The following is a 25,206-nucleotide window of genomic DNA, read 5'->3' as shown; positions in this document are numbered from 1 at the left end:
GAAGAAATTGAGGCTCAGAAGGACAAGGGGGCTTACAATGACTGATAATCTACCTTATACCAGGCACAGTACTGGGTGTTTTCACATGTGACCTGTTTTCAGTTTTCTGAACAAACTTCAGAGCTATCCCCATTTTATAGGCTCAGATGAGTTAAGTAACTTGCTCTAGATTGTACCTCTCATACATTTTACAGTGAAAGATTTGAGCCCTAGTTGTATCTGGCTGCTGAACCTGTGCCCTTCCCATTAGAATGTAGTGCCTTGCCTGGGGCTGAGCATTTACTACCTGCTTAGTTACTGGTGGCTGGAGAAATGAATAACCGTTTTCCACTCTTGGGGACAAACACTTCAAGCCCTCTGGAACAGGCACCTGCAGCCATCACAAGCATAGGGCCTTGGGCTGGAGTGTCTGATTAACCCTGCTGCTTTAAGCCAAATTTCTGCCTTTCTTTCTAGTGCTTATGCCTGGAAATAGGGTTATCAGGCTCATCCCTTATGCCCACTCCTGGGACATTTGCTAAGAAAGAATTCTTGGTGTGAAGAGGTGAACCCATTCAGGCCAGCCCTCATATGGGGCCTGGGACACCATTATTAACTGTCCATTAAATATTTTTTAAAGAAACATAGAAAAGAAAGAGTGAATAAAGGATTGGTAAGTCTACGGTTTCTGCTGTGCTCTACTGGGAAGGTATCACTGCTGATGCGAATGGAAGCTGGAGTCTTTGCAAGGCTGGGAGCGAAGGGGTTCATAACTCTGCCATTGTGAAATTGATTGGACCCAAGACCAGTATGAAAGTTCCTTGTCTGAAGGGAGTAATCCTTAAATCCCCCATATGGTTTAAATGTAATTTGTGTCATTGTGAAGGAGTACTGGCAATGCAGGCGAATTCATTAGGCCAAATTGGGTTCGCTATGCTCGACAGTAACGTTTCTGAAGATGAAGTTCAACCTTTGCTGGAGAGCTAAAACAAATGAGTTTCTTAATAGCTGCCCCACTTAGTCTGAGTTTCTTAGGAAGCTTAATGTTTTTAATGTCTCTTCTTTTTTACTATACTTCACAGTCCATCTAACATTGCTGCTTCTGGTAATATTTTTATATGGGGTTGAGTTCTATAGTGTTCATAAAATTATGATCAGGCCCATTTTTAGAATAGAAGCTTTTCTAGTGCAAGGATTATGTTCTTTTGGTATAGTTTTGCATATTGACAAACACCATGCCTGGCATGTGTCGTTGCTTAAAATGTTGCTCTCATAGTTCTGCCCTCAGAAGGAACTTCACCGAGAGACTGGGAGGCTGCCAGCAGAGACTATGCTGGAGTGTGGTGTATTATGTGGACAGAGAGGCTTTGGTAGGGGATGTGGGAATATCCTTGTGCCCAAGTACCCCCAAATTTACCCTGGGATTTCAAGATCTCATTAAGAAAACTACCAATTACGTGGTTGGCTGCTCTGTTATTCCAATGAAAAGATTATTGGAATGATATTTTATAAATCTGGATCTATTATCGGATATGTCAAGACACACATGCCAGCCTAATTCACAAGCCCATATAAAACCAGGGAAAACTTGGCACAGAACTTACAAAATAGGAATTTAAAAAATCATTTATAGTACGTTGAAAAACAGTGGTTATGTAAACTGTTAATAAAGCATGCTTGCTTTTTCAATTAATTTCTAAAGAATTTGACTTTTAAAAACAAATTAAAAGCCCAAAATAAGCTATAAAAAGTAGTCGTCTTTTGGCTGACTGGTTTTCAACGTAATAGATGTGTTTTGTGAATTGTGTTAATGTTATGTCTCGAGGTATTTCCTGCACATGGGCCAGGCCCATTTGTCATTTGAAGGGGCTCTCTTGCCAGTGGCCTACTTTCTGCTCGTGAGCCTGTTATTCCTGCTGGTCTTGTGCAGAGCAGCACCGGAACACAGCGGCATTCTTGACAGAGGGCAGTTGGCAGCTACCAGTGCCTGTCTACTTTCGGATGCTACTTGACAAGTTAGTATAAAAAGACTCAGATTTTGTTGCTCAAGGGATGATTCACTTTTCCCTTCAAAACCTTAATTCCTCAGTGCATGCTTGGTCTGTTGTCCAGGCTGGAATACAATGGCACGATCTTAGCTCACTGCAACCTCAGCCTCCCAGGTTCAAGCAATTCTCCTGCCTCAGCCTCCCAAGTAGCTGTGACTACGGGTGCACGCCACCATGCCTGGCTAATTTTTGTATTTTTAGCAGAGACAGGGTTTCACCATGTTGAACAGACTGATCTCGAACTCCTGACCTCAGGTGATCTGCCCACTTTGGCCTCCCAAAGTGCTGGGATTACAGGTGTGAGCCACCATGCCTGGCCGAGAACACACATGTATGTATTTAAATAGATCATTAATAAAATCTCAGGGATCAAATGGAATTAGATATGAAATTTATTTAGGTAAAATGTTTTTAAACATCCTAGTTTCTTCAAATACAAAGGACTTAAACTGCTTCCCTAAAAACATTTTATTAAAAGTCAAGTATGCTTAAAACTGAGAAAATGTTAAAAACGAATCTCATGTTCATATTATTTTTCTAAATAAAAACTCGATCCAACCCTGTGTACTCAGAAAAACATATGTATATTTTTTCCGTGTTTTGCTTACATTTTTAAGGACTTGGTGCATCCTCACGCCTGTTTTTTTGTATATTCAAAAGAATGACCAAGCTGTTGGTTATTCAGGGCAACTTTGGAGGTATCTGTTCTTCTAGAACTGAACACTGTTTTCTTAAATCTTTGGTGGCCAATGAATAAATCTGTTAGATAATTTTTTTCCTGATAGATTGCATGTGTGAAGTAAAAATAATTTCTTAGGTTTCAAAATGACAGTGATGTAAGAAAACCAGGGGTAAATTAAGCTCCCTCACTTCCATTTTAAGATTGACCTTTAACTTGCTAGGTGGCATGGGGCAACTTTAGCTGCAGATGGCCTTCTCAGAGATGAATGCCCAGAGAGGCTCTGGTTTAAGGGGTGGCAGGAGCAGTGAGAGCCACACCAGGGTGTCTTGTTCACAAATCTGCTTCGTGGGACTGCATTTGCCCTCTTTGCCTGGGCTCTGAGAGTGGAGCCTGTCAGCCACCTGGTGTTTACAGCTGAAGTTGGCTGCATGCAGCACTCCTTGGAGCTATCTCTACCCTAACAGGGAAATGAGACAAAAATAATTGAAGGGTATTTGGCTTGGTTAAGTGGGCAGAAGTGTCCTCATCAAAACAACTTTGAAGACCTGCTTTGTGTGTGGGTGCGAGTGGGTGTGTGGCCCTTAACTTGTTCACAAGGGACAACAACAACAAGGAATTAACCAAGCTTTCTCATTGAGAGTGATCGTCCAGGCAAACCCTCTATTTTAGTTACTCATACGACACTGTTGCAGCTTCAGGTTGGACAGACCTATTTTGGAGTCCCTTGACTGCTTTCTGGACACCCTCACTGAGCCAGTCGGTGGAAGTGAAGGATGAGTGATTTTGAAGAATGGATTTCTGGGACATATAGAAAAATGGAAGAAGGTCCTCTCCCTCTGTTGACTTTTGCTACAGCTCCCTACCATGATCAGAAACCAGGAACAAGTGGATTACGGAAGAAAACCTATTATTTTGAGGAAAAGCCATGCTATCTGGAGAATTTCATCCAGAGTATATTCTTTTCCATAGACCTAAAAGATCGCCAGGGATCATCACTGGTGGTTGGTGGAGATGGGCGGTACTTTAATAAATCAGCAATAGAAACAATAGTGCAGATGGCAGCTGCCAATGGGGTGGGTATATGATAAGTATTGTTATGTTTCTGGCTCTCCAAATAACCTTAATTTTACAGAAGTATACAAACGTACAAGGATTTATATGTGGTATACACTTCAATTCTACTAACATCCAGCTAAGTTTCATTGTAACTTCAGTGATTGTATATTGTGAAAATACTTCAGAAATTACATTAGCCACACTGGGATACAGGAATGTTAAGTTCAGCTTCTTAGGTATTATGCTGTGTTCTGTTGCTTGACAAAGTACCTGTTGCTTTTTAGACATTTAAAGCACACTCCCAGTCTTAAGCTGTTTTATCTACATTCTAACTAGCTTCAAGGGGCACCCTGTCCTATGTAAGAGGGCTCTACTGAATGGTGGAGAGAAGAGGATTTTGTTTTCTTTCAATGGCTTTCTTGTTGAAGTTCAGTCACTTGTCAAACAGGAAAACAAAAGCCAGGGCATGCTGTTGTTTATGGATCCTGGTAGTCACGCAGAAATGCTAGGAGGAGGTTGGAAAATGTTAGGTGTGAGCCTTTTGAGAGGACCTGTTACAGGGGCACCTGCTTATAATGACCTTGGACACAAAGAAGCCGTGTGCATGGTGAATTTGTGCAGCAGGGTAGAGATAATAACTCCTGTAAGACTATAGTATGAGGCGGCTCTGCTAAACCTCTGCATCGTGAAAAACCGTGTTGGCTGGATTAAGCAAATGAGAAGGAATATTGTACCAGAAAGCATTGATCTTGATAATCTAACAATTCATGCAGCCCACTGGTTTCCAGGAAGGTGGGCATCAGGACATTGATGTTTTTACTCTCAGTGGGACCAGAAATACATTTTTAGTGTTTTAGATAATGATTAGCAATTAGTTGGAGCACATAGTCCTTCAGTACCTGCAAATTTTAAAATCTGGTGTATTTCTTTTCTGGAAGAGATTCTGATTCTTGCAAGATAAAATGTAGTATTGCAACTAAGTGTGTTAGACATTCATTTTCAGTGTATTTTCAAAATATGCTGAGCAGGTATGTTTGCAGAAGCAAAATTAAAGCAAAACAAAATAAAATGTACCACCACACTAAATTTTAAAGTGTTTGTAGATCCTGTTGTTTATAATTAGAGTTTTCCTGATACTCAGTTTCAGAATCTGAATGCCTCTCATGTAAAAGTTGCTGATAAAGCACTCAAATATGAAATTATTATGAAGCATACACATTTTTAAGATAAAATGTGACATGCCATAAATTTTTTCTTTGAGGAGAGCTGCAAAGGGAACAGTATTAAGATGCTTTTAATCTTTTGAGAGGGAACAAATGGAACATTATTTCTCCACATATATCTAGACTGTTGAGTGGATCTGGTACACTGTCCCCTTTGCTGTGATATATTTGGCTCCATTTCATTTTTGTGTGGAGCTGAAGAATGTGGAAGAAGTGGTAGGAATATGTAATTCAGGCACACCCTACAGACTTTCTCAGATTTGCCCTCTGAAGGTTTGCTAAATAATACATTTAAATGATAATTGACTAAATATGGTAGCTGCCTATTTGTTAGAGCTGTTGGCAGCCCAAGCAATATTTTCAAGTCTTTTCAAGGTAAGTTTAGAGGTGAGAGCCACCTTATTAAAAATAGCACTGCATTTAAAACAGTCATGCTAACCAACTGAATTGCTTAAAATATTAGTGGACTGGATAAAGCACTTCAATCGGATGCGCTTTAAACCTGTGAAATTCTAAAGGGTTTGATTTCTTCTCTTTCTAACATATCCTAAATTCTGACTGTTTTAACATGCCTTTGATCTTGGGTGGGACTGCAGGGAGGAAATCTAAAGGAAGGATAATTATTGCCACAGATTTTGACAAAAGTCAGTGCTCCTTTCTCATTTTCTTTAATACCCACTGTGCCCATAAGCTGATTCTTGGAGGGCTTTTCAGCCCACGGAGCTAAATGGAGATCATTTTATTTTTTTTCCCTTTACCATACTTTATCTGGTGCATTTATGGGTTATAAGTTTCTCTTCATTTTTTATTTACCTAGAGCTCTCTGCTTTTAAAGGACGTTTTATTGCACAAAATAAGATATTGACGGGTCCCTTTTAGAATATTGATATCTCATTCAGTCCCCAGAGCTCTAAACTGAGAGGTAAGTTTACAGGTAAGAGCAGGACCCATGTGCATGATTACAGGACAAAGAAAATGGAACTTGTTTTTTAAATAACCTAAGAAAATACCAAGCCCTGTTTTCAATTAAAAGGAATATTTAAAGTTTACTCCCTGCCATGTTTGACTATTAGATGTTTGGAGAACAATGAGGTACCCGTTTTGGTGGGGAGGCATGAGTTTTAAGGAAGGAAGTCGTGGGAAAGGAAGGCAGGCAGGGGAGGCCATTTGAGGATGGACCCTTAGTGCCTGGCTGAGGGGGTTATCTCTAACTTGGGAGCCAGGAAAGGTAAAATGTACATAACATCAGATTTACCATTTTAACCATTTTCAGTGTATGGTTCCCTGGCATTAATTACACTCACAATGTTGTACAACCATCACCACTATCCATCTCCAGAGCCTTTTTTAAAAATCATCCCATACAGAAACTCTGTACCCATTACGCAATCATTCCCCATTTCCACTCCCACCAGCCTCTGGTAACCTCTGTACTGCTTTCTGTCTTGATGAATTTGCCTATTCTAGTTACCTCATAGAAGCAGAATCAGACAATCCTTGTCCTTTTGTATCTGGCTTATTTCACTTAGCATGATGCTTTCCAGCCTTATCCGGGCTGTAGAATGTGTCAGAATTTTATTCCCTTTTTTTAAGTTAAAAAATATTTATCCTTATGACCTGGCAGTCACATGAGAAAAAAAAAGAAAAAAATTATCCTATATATGTCCTTCCAATCACATCCATATCTGTAGATGGCAATGTCATCTTTGAGTACAGTTACAAATTCTTTAAAAAGTTTTAGTTGTGGTAAAAACATATAATAAAATTTACCGCCTTAACCATTTTTAGGTGTATGGTTCAGTGATGGTAACAAAACATTGTTGTGCAACATATCTCTAGAAATTTTTCATCTTGCCAAACGGAAAGTCTATGTCCATTGAACAACTCCCCATCTTTCCCTCTTCTGAGCCCCTGGCAACCACCATTGTACTTTGTGTTTCTATGGTGTTGACTTCTTTAAATACCTCATGTAAGTGGAATCATACAGCATTTGTCTTTTGTGACAAATGCTGTATGACAAATTTCACTTAGCATAATGTCCTCAAGGTTCATCCGTCTTGTGGCATATGGCAGGACCCCCCCCACACACACACTTTTAAGGCTGAATAATATTCCACTGTATGTATACACAATATTTTGTTTATCCATTCACTTGATGATAGACGTTAGCGTTCTTTCCACCCTTTGACTTTTGTAATACTGCTGTGAAATTTGGTGTTTAAGTGTCTGTCTGCGTCCTGCTTTCAATTCTTCAGGTATATACCTAGAAGTGGAATTTCTGGGAGGGTTTTGGAGTCAGAAAAGGGACACAGAATTATGATTTAGAAAGATGAACTAGATGGGTTTGAGTAGGTCAGATGGATCCAGCCAGGGTCGAGTAAGAGAGATTCATGTGGGACAGAGGCAGGGGAGATTGAGTTAGGAGCTGTTGCAGTGGTCCAGGCATCTTTAAGGGAAGGAGGGTAATAGAGCAGTGTCTCTCCTGTATCAGATCGAGAGCAATATTCCTGAGGATGATTCCCAAGAAAGAGCCTGATCTGGAAGGGGAGTTCTTCCACCAGATGTACCTCTTCTTGGGCTCGAGAGAGAAGCTACCTTGCTTCTATCTCTCAACTTTCCTTCTTACTCTTACCCCTGGCATAATTCCCTCAGCCTGGAACCATTGCAAATCTCACCATAAGGAATGGTAGAATTAAGAGGTGACATGGGTGGTGTAGCTTAATATCATCAGCCTCTCCTTCCACACCAAATACAATCTATATAAAAATTGGTATGCTTGGTGTGTAAATACAACTCGACAAGCCACCCCTAAACCCCTCCTATGGACATTCTGGAACTGCCTGAACATAGGCTTTTATTCTCATCACAACCACACCTGGAAACTGCTGGAAGGTGAAATGTCACTGTGTTGAGTCAGGACATTTCAATACTTTCCCCCACCATGGCCGCTAATGTGCTGTGTGGCCTTGTCATGTCATCTACGCCAGTGTCTGCCATAGTACCTTTCCATTAATGCTTGTTATTATTGCTGCTGGATGGAGGCAAGAATGAATGAATGGGCAGGATCATGATAACTCTGGACCTCAGCTTCTTCATGTTTGCAGTGGTACTTGGGAGGAGCAAATGTGGGAATGGATCAAAAGTACCATGGGATGTAGAAAGCACTCTGTAGCTCAGTAACAATCATCGGTATTGATTCCACACTATCTGCAGGTTCCTGTAGTCTAAAAAGCAGCCTACTGACGGCATCCACCCTGGTGGTTACCATTTCCTGGGGAAGGCAGGATATAACCAATATATTAGGGGAGCTACAACAAAAATTGTTCGGAGATCGACATATGAGAGCCAAGAGGTAACTGAAAGGAACGAGCTGCTCCCTGCGAGGTGGTTGGTAGTGGAGTGGTTGACGGTTTTCAATGGGCTATGGAAGGGTGGCAGAGCCAACAGTCCCAGAGAAACTCTCCCCAGGGAATCCAGGTATCTCACGGACATTTTCAACATTAGAAACACATCTTCCACCATCAAGTTGTTTCTTCAATCATGTTTATCTTGGGTGAAGCAAAAAGAAATAACAAATGGAAAATGTAAAAAAATCCCTGTTTTTTAAGAGGAACCGACAGCACCTCAACCTTCTTTTCCAACTTGAATTATGTTGAAACAGATATAAATTACTGTCATTTTAGCAAAAAAGATTTAGGAGCAGTACTGATACCATCTGTAAGAGATATGGGAAGGTAAGTTAAGAATGCAACAGAAGTCCCATCTGTCGCCCTTTCATGTAGGTCGTTCTGACTGGTTTACTCAGGAATAACTCCAGCATTCTTGTCTTAGGCCCAGGAGGTAACCCAGGTACACTGTAACAGAAGTAGGTGTGTCTTGCTTTGAGGAAACCCACTATATGAAAAAGCCAAGCTTGACTGGAAAGATAAATTGATGAGTCATTTTTCAATAATCGTGATATAAAATTTGCCCTTTTTACTTTAAAAAAGCCTTCTCTTTGGGTAGAATCCCTTTAATTAGCTAAACCTTTTCTTTTCTCCCGTTGTGGATTGAAAGTATGATTGAATTGGATAAAAATGTGGGTTTTCTCATATTCTTTCAATGCATCCAAATTGTGACCCCGATCTGGAAAGGCTCTTTTTAATATGCTGTGTTTTCATGCTGGAGCCTTACAGCACACACAGACCACACACTTCTAAAACTACAAAGTCCCGAAAACCATCTGAAGGAATTTGTTCAACATTGCTGATTCTACTTTAGTAATATGGTGGAGACATCCAGGCTGTAGATTTTTATTAAATAAAATCTTTTCTTGTCCAACAGATTATTACTATTATTTTTTTGTCCATCTGCCTGTTGTCTTGTTGTTGTTTCTGAGCTGTGACTCTGGATGTATTGATGTTAAAGAGTGTGTTCTGGATTTCTTCTCCTAGATCGGTCGCTTGGTTATTGGACAGAATGGAATCCTCTCCACCCCTGCTGTATCTTGCATCATTAGAAAAATCAAAGCCATTGGTGGGATCATTCTGACAGCCAGTCACAACCCAGGGGGCCCCAATGGAGATTTTGGAATCAAATTCAATATTTCTAATGGAGGTGAGTTTGCTGTCATTTTGAGTCAGGTAAGTTTACATTCAGTAGGACAAACCAATACCTGGAGCCTTGGGAGACCAGGGTTTTGGTTCTGATCCTTTGCAGGGGGTAGGGAGGTGCTCTTTGCTTCATTTCAGTGACAGTGAAATGCTTCTCATTTGACTATACCTGAATATGAAGAGCCATGCGCAAATCTTCCTTAACATGATATTTTCTTTTAGAAAAATCCTGCTACTTTGCTGACTGAATGATGAAATGGTAGATGTGCTAGTGAAGAGGAACTGATGAGCTTTGGATTCTTTGTATTTCCATGTGAGCTGCACGAAGTGACCCACTGTTTGCTGTTTGGTTTCCAGGTCCTGCTCCAGAAGCAATAACTGATAAAATTTTCCAAATCAGCAAGACAATTGAAGAATATGCAGTTTGCCCTGACCTGAAAGTAGACCTTGGTGTTCTGGGAAAGCAGCAGTTTGACTTGGAAAATAAGTTCAAACCCTTCACAGGCATGTTTACTTTCCTCCTCTTCCTGCCCACTCCTATTTCCAAGTTGAGCGATTTTCCTTTCAACGTTTTCGTAGAGGGTCTTCAGCTTTGGAAAGATTTCCGTGAGTGCTCTGTAAGCTTTGCAAGTGTTAGTTAATTAACAAGTCTGGAATTAGGTTTGGGAGTCCAGAGACCTGGGCTCCCTGGGCCCTGCCAGGGATCAGCTGCATGACATCGGGTAAGTCATTTCCAGCACTCTAGGCCTCAGTTTTCATGCCTTGACTAGAAGACCTGCAGGATTACATTCATAGTTAACTTTTATTGACCTAGTTAACTTTTATTGACCTCTTGCTACATGCCAAGGTCTTTACACACGTTAATCCATTTTATTCTCACAGTAGATCTGTCAGGGCAGCACTGTCAGCATTCACTATTACAGATGAGGAAACAAAGGCTGAGAGAGATTAAGTAACAGGCTCAAGGTCACAGTCAGTGAATTGCAAAACCAGGATTTCAACTCAGGTTTGAATGATTCGCAAGACTACACTTTCCATTTTAGTTTTCCTCATTCAGTAAAATCATTCAGACTATTTTGGGGGGACCAAATTGCAACTCCCCACATAGGCAGCTGTGGCTAACATTTTGTTGTTGAATTATTGTAATAATTGACAGAATAAATATTTATGAAAGTATTCAGATTAATAAAATGAGGATGAGATGATTGGCAATGAACTTGCATTTTGACTTTGCCCTAACATGTTTTCTTTCTTCTGGATTGCAACTTTATGGAATGCATTTTATTAGTCATTTAGTTCCTGGCTAAAGGATGAATTGCATTTTTTTGTTTGAACCTACTCAGGGAGAGCTGACAATTGCATCCTAACAAAGATAAAGTGACACTTTGATCATCTCAAAGACATTCTTGAGGTTCAGAAGATACCAGTAGAGAGTTTCTTAAATTCTTCATATTTTGAAAATGTTCAGAATCCCTGAATATCCAGCAGTTTTGAAAATGTTCAGAAGCCCTGAATATCCAACAAGAACAACAATACTAAGTTCTTATATTTATATGTTTTATTTTTGTTTTATTCCTTAAGCAGTACCTGTGAAAAGTGATTCATTAAAAAATTTCATTTTCCACTTAGTACCATTAAGTCTTGATGACAATGGACTTGGAAAAAGAAAAGGAAAGAAAAGTGGGGAATTACATTTTCTGCTCTCTATAACACCAAAACACACCTCTCAAGATGACGAATGGGGAAGCACTGTGGTGGCATAGCAGAATTTGTACAACCTCTGTTGAAAATCCCCTTTGTGCTCATCCAAGCTGTGTGGGCAAGTTTCTTAACCCTTCACACGTTGAGTTTCCTCATCTATCAAATAGGACTAATAACATTTACCTCTCAGGAAAATTGTTAGTATTGGATAAGGATTGGTAGTATTAGATAGTATCGGATATCACTTAACAGTCGTATTATTGGAGCTGTTCAATAATTGTCCTTTTAAAATAGCAATAGCAGGTTTACAGCAATATAGTCACATCAGAATATAATATTTCTAAATGTGTTTAATCCTACCATCTTTTAATGTTCTTGTTCTCACAGTGGAAATTGTGGATTCGGTAGAAGCTTATGCTACAATGCTGAGAAGCATCTTTGATTTCAGTGCACTGAAAGAACTACTTTCTGGGCCAAACCGACTGAAGATCCGTATTGATGCTATGCATGGAGGTATACAATCATTTCTTTTCAATTCCCATCTCTTGAGGATAGGAAGTTGCCCTCTTCTGTGTGTATCATGATGCTTCAACAAGCCTTTTCTCAAGTCTCTCTGATGGTTTTTAAATAGAGTTATTTTGCAACCAGAGCAATATTCACACAGATAAAAATCTAATTGTATGTAGCAAAAATAGTAGAGACACTCCTCGTGGTAAGCTTGTGTGAAGGTCAGTGTTCCCACATTAAGCATCAGGTTCTGAGTAACATGCAACTGCTGTTGTGGACTTTCCCTCCCCCTCAGAAGATACCTTACATTCTTGCTGCACGCCCCCATGTATTTCTGAGAGTACGGTCATTTGGGAGATGTGATAAACATACTCCTGAGCCCCACACCCCCACTCACCTGCCCCGACATGCTCCTTTTCTTAGAAGAGGGCAAGAGCAAGCTGAGGATTAAATTCAGGAACAACAGGATGTGTACAGCCCTCTCTTCTTCCTCTGTGGGTTGTGTGATCAGGTCCGTAGAGAGGGCAGCCATCGCTGTGAACCAGAACCACGAGGTTTTCTCAGACATGTAGGTATATGAGAATCCCTGAAACCTATACACATACATCTGCCTGGTTGGAGAAGCCTTTCTGCCTGCGACTGAACCCTTTTAGTGATGCAATTCGGGGATTCCTGTGACACTGCAAACCACAGAAAGTCTTCTCCTGGTGAACTAAAACCTTCCATCCTTGAAACTTCTCCCCTTGGGTCCTAGCTGGCCTCTGGACTCCCATAGAATGGATCTACTTCCTTACTCAGACAAAAGCGATTCTGTCATTTTAAACCATTCAACAGATGTGTATTGCATACCTGCAAAATGCATACCTGGGGAATAGGCAGGAACTGGGCAGATTACTTTCTTCAAAGAACGTGCAATGTTTGGGGAGATGAAGTGGGTAAAAAACTAATCCCAGGGTCAGGCGCGGTGGCTCACACCTGTAATCCCAACACTTTGAGAGGCCAAGGCAGGTGGATCATGGGGTCGGGAGTTCAAGACCAGCCTGAACAACATGGTGAAACCCCGTCTCTATAAAAGTCTCTATAAAAATACAAAAAATTAGTCGGGTGTGGTGGCACATGCCTGTAATCGCAGCTACTCAGGATGCTGAGGCAGGAGACTAGCTTGAATCTGGAAGGCGGAAGTTGTAGTGAGCGGAGATCACGCCACTGTCCCCCAGTCTGGGCGACAGAGCGAGACTCCGTCTCAAAAAAACAAAAAATCCCTAAAAAACTAACTCCTGCCAGGCCAACAAGATGAGAGTTGGAATTTCAAGTATTCTCTTTGGGGTTGGAAGAAGGCATAATTTGACTAGGTATAAAGAAAGGTTTCCTGGAAGAAGTGGCATCCAACTCAGTTCTTATGAAAGAAAGATCTAGAGTGATGAAAAATCAAGCAATGGTCATTCTCATGGAGTCGGTGGCTGTGGCAAAGGCATGAAGGCTTAAAAATGGATGTCACATTAGGGAAACGAGAGGCCTGGGCTGGCTGGATAATGGGGCATGTGAGGAGGGCATTGGGTAAGAGGAGCTTCTCAGGAAGTAGACTACTTTTCTCCAGGTCTTTTGGCTGTTCCTCTAATGCTTTCGTTTCTATATCCCTCACAGCCCTGGCTGCCTTGGCCTCATTCTGTGGTGTGTCAGTAACCTGCTTAACAGGTGATGCCTCGTAGGATACATTTATTCTACAGTGTTATGACCTCTGGGGCATGTACTGTATTGGGATTAGTACCATCCTTGATGAAAATACTCTCTCAGCATTTCAGAGATGCGTGTTCTTGGTAGTTATATAAAATGTCACTGTAAACATATGTAACTGGCTTCTCCTGTCGTTTGTTGTTGGTGGTGGGTTTTTTGTTTTCTTTTTTTTTGAGACGGAGTCTTGCCCTGTTGCCCAGGCTGGAGTGCAGTGGTGCAATCTCAGCTCATTTTAACCTCCGCCTCCGAAGTTCAAGCGATTCTCCTGCCTCAGCCTCCTGAGTAGCTGGGATTACAGGCGCCCGCCATCACGCCTGGCAAATCTTTGTGTATGCATGTGTGTGTCTGTGTGTGTGTGTGTGTGTGTGTATATATATATATATATTTTTTTTTTTTTTTTTTTTAGTAGAGGCAGGGTCTCACCATGTTGGCTGGGCTGGTCTCAAACTCCTGACCTCATGTGATCTGTCTGCCTCAGCCTCCCAAAGTACTGAAATTACAGGTGTGAGCCACCGTACCTGGCCTGTTTGTGTTTTTTTAATCAGTTTGTCAGCTAGCTTGTCATAGTATAAAGATAACAGCTCTGAATCCCAATTCCTACTTTTCCTAGCCATGTAAGTTTGGGCAAATGTCTTTATCTCAGAACACCAGCATTCCAATGTATCTGTAAACTGCAGGTGATAATCATAATATAAACATTTATAACATATCTGCCAGGGACTATTCTCAGTACTTCATAGCTATTAACTCATTTAATCCTTACATCAATCCTGTTAAGTAGTTAGCATTACTACCGTCATTTTGCAGATGGAAGAGACTGAGGCACAGAGAGTTTAAATAACTTTCCCAAAATTATTATACAGCCAATGATTGGCAGAGCTGGGATTTGAACCCAGACACTCTGATTCCAGAGTCCAGGCTCTTAAGCTCTAAGCTGTACAACCTTCTGAGCTTTTCTGAAGGACTGAATGGGAAAGCACAGGTATACCGCAGGGCCTTTATAATGGTTGGTTTCCTTTCCTTTCCCCACTCTGCCCTTCATGAACTGGCCCCACCTTTTCCAACATAATATCTCATTGTTCCTTTTTAGAGAACATTCTTCTCCAGTCAGGCGTATCTCTCCACTAGTCCCTGAACACATTTCACACATTCCTGTTGTTTCTCATGCCATTCTTCTCCCCAGAATGCATCCACCTCACCCCTGAATCCTCGCATACTTTAAGGAGTTTTATTTTCTGATTCTGCATACTTTTATTCCATGCTGTATATAGTTGTGGGACCGTATGTAAAGAAGATCCTCTGTGAAGAACTCGGTGCCCCTGCGAACTCGGCAGTTAACTGCGTTCCTCTGGAGGACTTTGGAGGCCACCACCCTGACCCCAACCTCACCTATGCAGCTGACCTGGTGGAGACCATGAAGTCAGGAGAGCATGATTTTGGGGCTGCCTTTGATGGAGATGGGGTGGGTATAAGTACATTTAAGTGAACTCTGGTGCAGGCCAGGCCTGATCCTGCAGATGGGGAAAAAAGTGGGCTGCTTCTGCCAGACCCAGGGAGTAACTGTTAAGGATCCCTCATTCTGACCCGAGGTTAGAACTAAATTATTAGAAGCCCCTCTTGAACAGGAATAGGAGTCATTGAAATGAAACCCACACGTTTAATTTCAGACATCCATACTTGCTAACAATGGCACGATGATTAGGTTCTGATTATGATAGAATGACTGGTATTTCCTGAGCTGGGTGAGTTCTAGATGCCTGTCTTAAGGTGGGTTTCTGCTCTCAACCAGCAGCTGGCTACTTATTTAATCTCTGGACAAGATTTTGGTCTTATAATACACCCATTCATTCATTCACATGAGCTGAATATTGAAGCTGTAATTTCATTGCCTATATGAAGATGATATTGAGAGAATTGACATTTTAATCATTCTCTACAATTAAAATGTTTAGAAATAAGCTGTTTTATTTACAAGGGTGACTATGTACCAGACAAGGAAGAGATGTGTCTTAGGTTTATATCCCTGGTATCTCACTGATGGTAGGCACTATATACATTTACTTAGTTGAAAATATATTTTTGTTGTTGCTAGTGTTACCATTAGCTAGAATCCACTGTTTCCTGAAAAATGATTTTTCCCTTATCAAAATGTTGGGAAATTAAAGGGGTTCCAGCAGACATTATTCTGTAGTACATCTTTGTGATGAGTGCATGCTGGGAGGGTTTTTTGGCCACCCTCCCAGTTACTGTGGTACACAGACTGTGGTACACAGTTTACCCAGTAGACCTACCAAACTATGTAAACAGCCAATATTTCTTCTCTCATTGCATTTTCCCCTCCCCTGGGAAAAAGATGATTGGTTCCAGAGTCTGAAAAAAGTCTAGGAGGTTAAAGTTAGCTGGCCTCTGGAGGGAGAACAGAGGACTCAGCTCAAAAGGAGGTTGTGCTTGGACTTTAATTGAAAACAGTTTTAACTCTTTGGCATGGAGGTGCCTTTGGCGCAATGGTACTGTATAAACCCATTGAAAATAAAACCCAGTGTTAAAAATGCAGTATGGAAAAGAGATCAATTTCAAATTTTATAGTTTTACATTTTATAAAACCCCCATGAAAGATAGTTTGATTTCTTATAGTTTGATTAAAAGGTCTTTCTTTGATCCTCTCTTCTCCCCAAGGATCGAAACATGATTCTGGGCAAGCATGGGTTCTTTGTGAACCCTTCAGACTCTGTGGCTGTCATTGCTGCCAACATCTTCAGCATTCCGTATTTCCAGCAGACTGGGGTCCGCGGCTTTGCACGGAGCATGCCCACGAGTGGTGCTCTGGACCGGTAGGTGTCTCCATTCCCTTGGCCTTCCTGTCTCAGGTCGTCCCAGTCTTCACCGTACCCTTCACTGTGCCTGGAACACGTGTCCTTCCCTTTCAGCATGGGCATCTGATGCATAGAGTGTGCTGAGCGATTCTTGTGTGAGGGGATGGGTGGCTTTTTCTGGATTCAATGCCCCTCTCCGCACTCCCTTGGCACCCTGGGCCTCCTCCTGGCACTTACCACACTGTGTTCTAGTAGCTGTTTTCTTGATGGGCTGCCCTGCTAGACTGTATACTTCTGCAGAGAAAGGACTGTTTTGTTCACCATCCTGGACTCTGCCTGACCATAGTGTGCTGGCACATAGTAGGACAAACACACACACACACATACATGTATAATTTTTTAAAGTTAATGAATAGTTGAGTGTTAATGAATAACAATGGAAGTACTCAAGACATCATTCTGGAGGATCACTTTCCTTTTGCAGTGTGCACAGAGTGTGGGTGAAAGAGCAGTTTGAAGTAATTTTAGAGTTTCAACGACTGGATCGCTCTTGCCCACACAAACACAGTGAATGTTTATATATCACTTCATTGTACAAAGGCTTTGAGGTGGCTTCTTAGATCACACTTAAAAAGTTGAAAAATGAAAGTCATAACAGATGAGGACCAGGGAAAACATTAGTTAGAATATGTCAGGTGTGCAGGAAATGTGTGATGAATAAAAGGTAAAGAATGAATGAATGAATAAAAGGTCTAGGCCAGGGAGGAAAGTGGGCTGTAATATATCTCTAGGCTCTTATAATAATAGCTGATGTTTATTGAACATTACTTTGTTGTAGACACTAAATATTTTGCATGTTTTAATTCATTTACTTCTCAGATGAACCCCATGAGGTAAATGCTGTATTTAACACCATTTTTCTGGTGGGAAAACCAAAGGACGAAGAAGTAACTTACCTGAGGTCACCCAGCTGGTAAATGGCTGACTCAGGATTTGAACCCAGAGCCTTTGCTCCCACTCATTGGGCCATGCAGTTGTTTTCTGTAGAGGGGAGATGGTTATGGAATTGGTGCTGACTCTGCTTCAGCTAACAAGAAAATAGCCACCAATATCCATATAGTGGTTTGTAGTTTGTATAGTGTTTTTTTACATTCACCATCTCAATTGATCCTCACAGCAGACCTCATTTTAAGGAAGAGGAAATGGAAAGTCAGGGAAGTTAACAGTCTTGTCCAAGATCTCACCACCAAATTAGAGCTAGCATTTGAGCCCAGCACGTCTACCATCAGGTCCTGCATTTGAAATTATGAGCTGGTTTGAGGTCACACTATCATACGTTAGGCCTGTCAGGTCCTGGAATACCTTCTATGTCATCCAAGAACAGTGTAATTCCAATTTTTGGAAAAATTGATAATCCACATATAGAATCACAATTGAAGTACCTCATTACCCAGATAAAAGTTTATTGTACTTTCATAGTTTTCAAAATCATAGATTTGATTTTTCCTCAAATATCAGAATGCAAAGCTGACATTGCTTTCCTGGAAATAAGGCAAACATTCTGGGAAGCAAATCCCGCTCAAACAGTGAATGGAACTTATCAGGTAACTTTTCATGTTCAAAGGGAAAGGAATTTTTTTTTTAAGTCACTCAGAGGTTTTAAATAGTTTAAAGATACCTAGAGAGAAATAAAAGACGTGTTAGAAGGGAAGGGGAACCACTAATCAGTGTGGGTGAAGCCGGTACTTAGGGAAGATCCCACTGGGCGTTTCCCCTGGGGAGACTTCTGATGAGACAAAAGCAGCACTGACCAGAGAGCTGAATACTGGGCGGTCGGTCATCCTGGCTTTGTGACCTTGGTCTGATCACATAACATTCTGGGCCCTGTTTCCTTCTCTGTAAAATGCTAACTGCCCAGACCCAGTATGTCATGATTCTGTGATTACAGGTGCATCAAAACATCATTCTTCTCTTCTTTATAGATTGATTATAGATGCAGTCTGTATCCAAAATGTGGGTTTAAATAGCTTAAACAGCAGCCCTGAACATTTTACTACGGATGCTTCTTCTAAAATATTAAACTCCATGATCTGAATTAATTCTTTCTTCTTCCGCCTTCTCTGAATCCACATATAATAGCCCATTGTGCACAAGGTTTCTCTTATGATTTTCCACCAATCTTAGAATTATGTATGACTCTGAGAAATGCTAAATGGGACCCTTGATTACAATAACGATTGCCCTTTTCCGTCCCTCACATGGCTACGCTAACAGTCCTGCTGTGATGTAACTTTGATTTCATGCCTTTGAAGGGTGGCTAATGCTACAAAGATTGCTTTGTATGAGACCCCAACTGGCTGGAAGTTTTTTGGGAATTTGATGGACGCGAGCAAACTGTCCCTTTGTGGGGAAGAGAGCTTCGGGACCGGTAAGTCACACTCCTGTGCTAGCATTTTCCTCCCTGTAACCACTATTTCTAGTAAAAGCTTAGACTGCTAAAGTAGCACTGAAATACCAACGGTAGCCGATGTGTCCTAAATCAAGGCACAAATTATTTATAACCACCCTGATGAAATGTGCACATTTGAAAAGGGGTGAGCACATTCAGCCAGAAAGGCTAATTTTACTTTCAGAGGATCATATCGACTCAGACAGGAAGTTGGGGGGCCTCCTCGGCAGCGTGGTCATTGAGTCTGCAGGGATTAAACAGAGCGATAAACAGATTTTTCTTCCTTCGGTGGTCAAAGAAACCTTTATAAATGTTTTCATTTCTGAGAAGAAATACGGTGGAGCAAGTCGGTTTTTTGTTTTTATTTAAGAAGAGGTTTCAGCACAGCATTAAATCTTTCTCTTTTATAGGCCCAAGTTTTCTATAGCAGAGTAATCAAGGCTAAATGAAGGAAGACCATGAGGGTGGAACTAAGTTGCTAGGTGATCAAGAAATTAAAAATACATCGTTGTGCCTGAGGATGTATGTGTAATTGTATTAATATTAGAGTGAAAGAAGGGTACATAGTATTCTCAGGGGATGACCCCAGACCTATAGACCTCACTCTCTGCACTCCCCTTCCTCCTCTCTGCTTGTCCAAATATTGACCCGAACTCCCACCTCCTTCACGACCTTCTCTGCTACCTCATGCTGCCTGTATCAGTCTCTCTTTCCTAAAAGTCTATTCAGGTGTGTGGCCCTGTCCCATGTATCAGTCTCCGGCCAGGTTATAAGGTAGTTAAGTGACTGCATCTCTTCTCCTTTTATTCCCTCTACCCAGTATTTTTAAGTAAATGTGCTGATCTTGGTCCTATAGTACTCTACTGTCACCCTTTAGTGAAGAAAAGAAGATCAGAATCAAGCATTCTCTCAGCTTTGCAATTGAGTTGCAATTCATGCCAGGTTAAACAGAACAGAATACTGACTTCATTTCCTTTCCTATAAGTCTGGAGGTAGAGCAGGTAGAATGAGCTGCTAAATTGGAGGCACATATTTACAGAGTTCTAAGCAACTTGATATTTTCGAGAGTGGTAATATTCCTTGGCAATGAACTGCCTTGATAGAATTGGAAGGTATGAAGAAGGCTGGATGAGTCTTGGGGTTGAACAACTTCCACAACAAAGGCTAGACAGTTTCCCAAAGTTGTGGGTGTTTAAATCAGAGATTACAAGGCCACTGCTTAGTCCTTTTCTACTTCATATAATGGGCATGGTGCCATGCTATTCTGAGGGATACTACATGAATGCCCAATGAGCCTATGAGGTGGTCTTCTCCCATGAAACTCCCCACAGGGTCATCTAGTTCAGGCCTGGCATCAGTCATTCTTTATGAATGAAGATGTCTTTGAAGGCAGCAACTGTGTCAAAACCTTTGTTTTCCTGTTCCCCTGTACCAGTATCAGTGTTGAGCCTAGTGAAAAGATAAAAGTCTAGAGTCAGGTTTCCCAGAGCATGTGGGTATGTGGAAGAATACTAGTTCCATGAGAGGGTTCTAGGGGTCAAGAAAAATTGGAAAAATTGGACCACACTTCTCTGTTTTGGATATTCACAATGATATTAGCATTTGAAGATTCCAGAACATTCTGCCATAAAGAATCCTGTTAGTACAGTTTTGCCTAAATATAGTTTACCACTATATATAATAATTATGATGATATGATACAATATCATCACCACAATAATGATTATTATTATTATCATTTCGTAGTATGTACAGTAACTTCTTTTTCCACAGACCCATGTGGGAAGCCTTGGGCAAGAGGGATCAGAGCCCCAGAGCCAAGTAGGAATCCCTGGTGCTGACCCACAGGGAACAGGCCTGAAGACAGGATAGCACAAGCTGCTCCTCTTACACAACAGGCCTTCAAATACAAGAAGCAGCTCTCAGGTCCTTCCTGCTTCAGGCCGTCCATCTTTGTTTCCTCCAGTCATTCCTCATTTCACATTGTTTATAGACTCAGTGCCAGACTCTAGGTGCTTCTGAGTTTGCCAGTGCCACTCTTAGAAGGTGATGCCCAGAACTGAGCCCAAATCTTCCAGGGTTGGCCTGGCAAGTGAAGAGTGGGGTGGGATGATTATTTCTAGTGATTAGGACACTGTATTTTTCTTCACATAACTTTCTTTTATGTTAGTTTTTAGGAAGTTGCATAATACTGTTTAGCCCACGTAAGGTTGTGGGTAATTAAACCCTTAAAGTTTTTACCTAGAACTGTTTGCCAAGGGAAGTCTCTCATGTTATGTTTGTGGAATTGATTTCTTTGAACCAAAGTATTAGACTTTAGACTATTGTTAAAGTTTGTTCTCATTTATTAACACATTCAACAAACACCTAGTACCAATCATGGTTTTAGCTTCTCCTTGGTATATTTCATATCCAAAGAGACAATGCTCTTCATTATCATGAGGATAATCACAAGCTCTTTCTCTCTCTCTCTCTTCAAAAAAAGAAAATTTTTGTGTAATATTTCTGAGATAAACATTTAAACAGCCAGGCTGCATAGGCATAGATCGCTGTTGTGAACAAGTGCAGCTGGGCTTATTTAACTGAACTCCTGATCTTCTTATTTATAGAGGAGTTAATTTTTAGCAACCATGCCCCTTGCTAGTGAATGTTTCCAACAATTCTTTCATAGAGTTTCTCAGGGTAGACATTAGTGACTCTATGAACTTTGAAACATTTGAATTCTATAGCTTAATTGAGCACAGAGTGCTTTATTTCTGTATTTTTCCAGGCGATAGGAGAGACAATTTCTCAAAAACGTTTCCTTGACCTTTCAGAGTGGGCCAAATCCCCTGATTATTGGCTCTTGTGGCACCATGTACCTCTTCTTTGTTGTACTTGTTGCAGCTGTGATTTTACAATTACTTATGGTTATTTGATTAATGTCTGTTGGCTCCACTAGACTGTATATGCCATGAGGACAGAGATCTTATGTGTCTTATCCTGCATTGTGTCCCTCGAGCCTCCCGTAGAGCCCAGCATAGAACAGGTGCTCAGTAAACGCTTGTTGAATGAGTTCATGAACACTATTCACTTGGCACCTTCCATTTAGACAGATTCCTGCTATTGGAAAAGAAAGAACTTTAAAAGGTATCTGATGTAAATTCCTATATGATGCTGGAACCATAGTGACTGGTCACTGCTTTCTGGCTTAACCACCCACCTCAATGGGGAATCCACACCTCACCTCTTGCCGTAGTCTGGGACCCTCGTAATGACTCAACACCACTTCCACTCCACAGTCCAGGGTTGGGAACCCCAAGGTCTTTGCGGGAAGAAATGCACTTTTACAAAAGAAAAGAAGTTTGCTTGCAAAGAGGTGCAAAGGAGTCTACTAACTTCAGGACTGGTCCACCGAGTAAAACAAACCACTAGCATCTGCAGAACAATCTTGGAATATTACTAACATTATACATTAGTCTGTTTGTATACATTATACATTAGTCTGTTTGTGCTGGAGGAGCAGCAGCTTTCTCACCTGGATATGGTAACCACAGAAGCTAGGTCACTTACTTCTTCAGAGGTCAGCATTACAAACACCAGGGATAAATGGGGACCAGAACTGGACAGGATAAGCCTGTTGTTTGTTGATCTCATGGTACAAAGCTGTTTTTTCTTCCTAACCGTGGATGATTATGTACATGTTTATACACAATGGTAGAGGGCAGACTGTCAGTTCCATCCCACCTTAGAATTGTTGGGACTTTGAAAGTGAAGTCACTGAATAGTATACAATACCATGCATTTGAACCCTTCCTCAGGAAAATAGGGGGCTTGGGAAAGAGTGATGGGAAACCAGGTTGATGATGAACTTGGTATCACTTAGAGATATGTAAGTTATGATCTGGTCAGGTCTAGAGGCTAGCAATATTTTTTCCCTGTCCTATCTTTAAAGGTTCTAGTGCTAATGCATCATACAGGAGTGATAACTTAAAGAAATACAGCATTAACACTTTGCAAATTTCTTTTAATTTTAGTTTCTTATGAAAAGTCCTTCATGTTTATACATTTTGCATTGATTCATTCCTCAAATATTTATTGAACTTTGATTTTATCCTGGATACTGAGTTAGACTCTGGGACACATGGTGAACAAGGCCTTCTCATAGAGGGCTCCATGAATTACAGGTGTGCAAAGCAATAGAAGGTGAAGTACAGGGGTACTTCGGGAGCTTTATTCTCAGGGTGCCTAACTTGGTTCTGTAGTGTAGGAGATCAGATTTTTTTTCTGGCTTTCTGCCCATTGTAACTTGCATAGCTACTGAGTACATTTCCCTGTAGGCAAAGCCCACAGGCGAAGATTGTAGCACCCCATGTCTGGGGATAGCCTAGACAGAATACGCCAGTAGAACTAGGCTTATACCCTAATTATAACTCACTCAGTTAAACTGTTACCTGCCTGTCTGTCTCCCTCACCTGTATGTCTGTGCTCGTCTGTGAGAGCAGGGGATACGCCTTGTGCATCTTGGTATCTTCTTATGTGCTTGGTACATGCTGGCACTGATTCACATTTGTTGAGTGTAAAGTGAAGTTTGTGTTAGGACAGAGTTCCTGCTTATCAGGCACTTAAACTATCTTCTTCCAAAGGCACCTTATGGAAAGGAAACCAAGTTCCAGGGGCAGTAATGAGGCAGGTCAGGCCTCATTGCTAAGTGGAAGGCCTGACAGTTCCTGGGGCCAGCCTCCTGGGGACTGGAGTGGTCTGGAAAAGGCTTTCTGAGGAGCTCACCTTCCTTTCCAAGTGAAGTTGTTTGTGCAGTGGAAGACCAAGAGGACAGGACTGCAGACACAGCAGGTCAGCTGAGCCTCCCAGCCAGTTAACTGGGGCCCGGCCATTCTTTGGGCAGACTGTCTTAACAACTGACTTTGGGCCAACCCCTGTTTGGGGAGTACAACTCATAGTCTAGGGTATGGCGTGATCACAGGGAGTGGTAGAAGCACAGAGGGCATGGGGAGGGCATCCTGGATAAGACTGAAGTTGAAAGTAATTGCAGGACATGTTAGCCAGGCTAGTAGGTGTATGTGGAATGGGCTTTCCAGGCAGTGAGAACTGTATGTTCAGGGGGCTGGAGGAGAGAGAGAAACTGACAGAAAAAGAAAGAGACAGACAGACACTGGTACTTTCAGGGAACTCCATGCAGCTGTTTTTCAGCTGTCATGCCCCCATCCTCAGGCCTGTCACCTGGCAGGGGCAGAAGCCAGGACAGCTCCTGAGATGCCCATAGTGGTAAATGTAACCCAATCCCTAAACTGTTAGCTCTTGGCTCCCTCAGGAATGGTTGACATTTTTCTTGGCTGAGACCCAGGATGTGCCCTGGCTGAGCCGAGTATGTGCTTATCACAAGGTGCTGATTAGGCCGAAGTAAAGTGACAGGTGTTTGAAGATGCTGAAAGGGTAGAATTCCTGTCCCTGAGCGGAGCAAGGGTGAAGAGACCCAGTGCAAAACCCACCACTGTCTTTTGTGCCAGCTGGGACTAGAAGTCCTTGCCCAGAGTGTTTTACCTTTCTCACAGTTAAATGAGCTTGGCTTCATTCTCTTTCTAAAATTAAAACATAATGAAACAAGTAATTTATGTTCATTATGAGAAATAAGGAAGGAGGAAAAAAACACTAATCCCAGTGCCCAGAGGAAAGAGCATATTAGGTTATATTCTTCCATTTTCTTCTCCAATATGTACAATCAAGGAGCATTATTTTTAAAAGCATAATAAAGTCAGTGGAAAATGTAATAATTTTCCATAAAAGCCTTTTATTTTTCCCTTTATTCAAAACAGTATCTAGTAGTTACATTACACCTCACAATGTATAAACTATTTCTACTTGCTTTTTCGTAGTAATTTCTCACAGTTATGAGAGAGAAGTTAGCATTATTTCTGTTTTGCAGTTGAAGAAACTGAGGCTCAGAAAATGTGATTTGTCCAAATTCAAGTAGTTTACAAGTAACAGAGCCTCAAATTCAGGTTTATCTGATTCTTAAGTATCAAGCTTTATCTGCTGAGCCACAGAAAATGTGATTTGTCCAAATTCAAGTAGTTTACAAGTAACAGAGCCTCAAATTCAGGTTTATCTGATTCTTAAGTATCAAGCTTTATCTACTGAGCCACAACTGCAAAAAGAATAGCTTTAGAAACACGTACCTGCACCATTGGTATTTTCCACTGGAAACTTGGCATCATTCATCAGAACCCTGAAGAAAATGAAATTTGCTCCAACTTCCTGAGTATTAATTGAATTACCTGGAATTTTTGATACATCCAAGGTGATTAGTGATGAACCAGAATATCCAAAGAGGCTGAGGATTATGCAATTGGAATTGGATATTTGTTTATGTTACCCAGGGCAGGTATTTTGTTTATAGTATTAGGTGTATGATTTAGTTATCT

The 25,206-nt window shown here is 41.2% G+C and overlaps 1 protein-coding gene across 2 annotated transcripts in view; it reads left to right on the top strand.

Moving 5' to 3' along the window:
- PGM1 (phosphoglucomutase 1) overlaps positions 1-25,206 on the top strand; it is a 68,043-nt gene that overhangs the window by 27,883 nt on the left and 14,954 nt on the right. Inside the window, exons 1-7 of one of the 2 annotated variants that reach the window (XM_003308154.6) lie at positions 3,238-3,782; positions 9,422-9,584; positions 9,938-10,084; positions 11,669-11,794; positions 14,794-14,984; positions 16,199-16,353; positions 18,648-18,763. In XM_003308154.6, coding sequence (XP_003308202.1) covers positions 3,483-3,782; positions 9,422-9,584; positions 9,938-10,084; positions 11,669-11,794; positions 14,794-14,984; positions 16,199-16,353; positions 18,648-18,763 — 1,198 coding nt within the window. In that variant the 5' untranslated portion in view covers positions 3,238-3,482. Of the gene's footprint in view, positions 1-3,237; positions 3,783-9,421; positions 9,585-9,937; positions 10,085-11,668; positions 11,795-14,793; positions 14,985-16,198; positions 16,354-18,647; positions 18,764-25,206 lie in introns of those variants that run through there. The other variant, XM_003308153.5, reaches the window with a different exon arrangement.

This window comes from Pan troglodytes, chromosome 1 (assembly GCF_028858775.2).
Source record: "Pan troglodytes isolate AG18354 chromosome 1, NHGRI_mPanTro3-v2.0_pri, whole genome shotgun sequence".
NCBI lineage: Eukaryota > Metazoa > Chordata > Mammalia > Primates > Hominidae > Pan > Pan troglodytes.
This window is presented reverse-complemented; position numbering and strand designations above follow the sequence as displayed.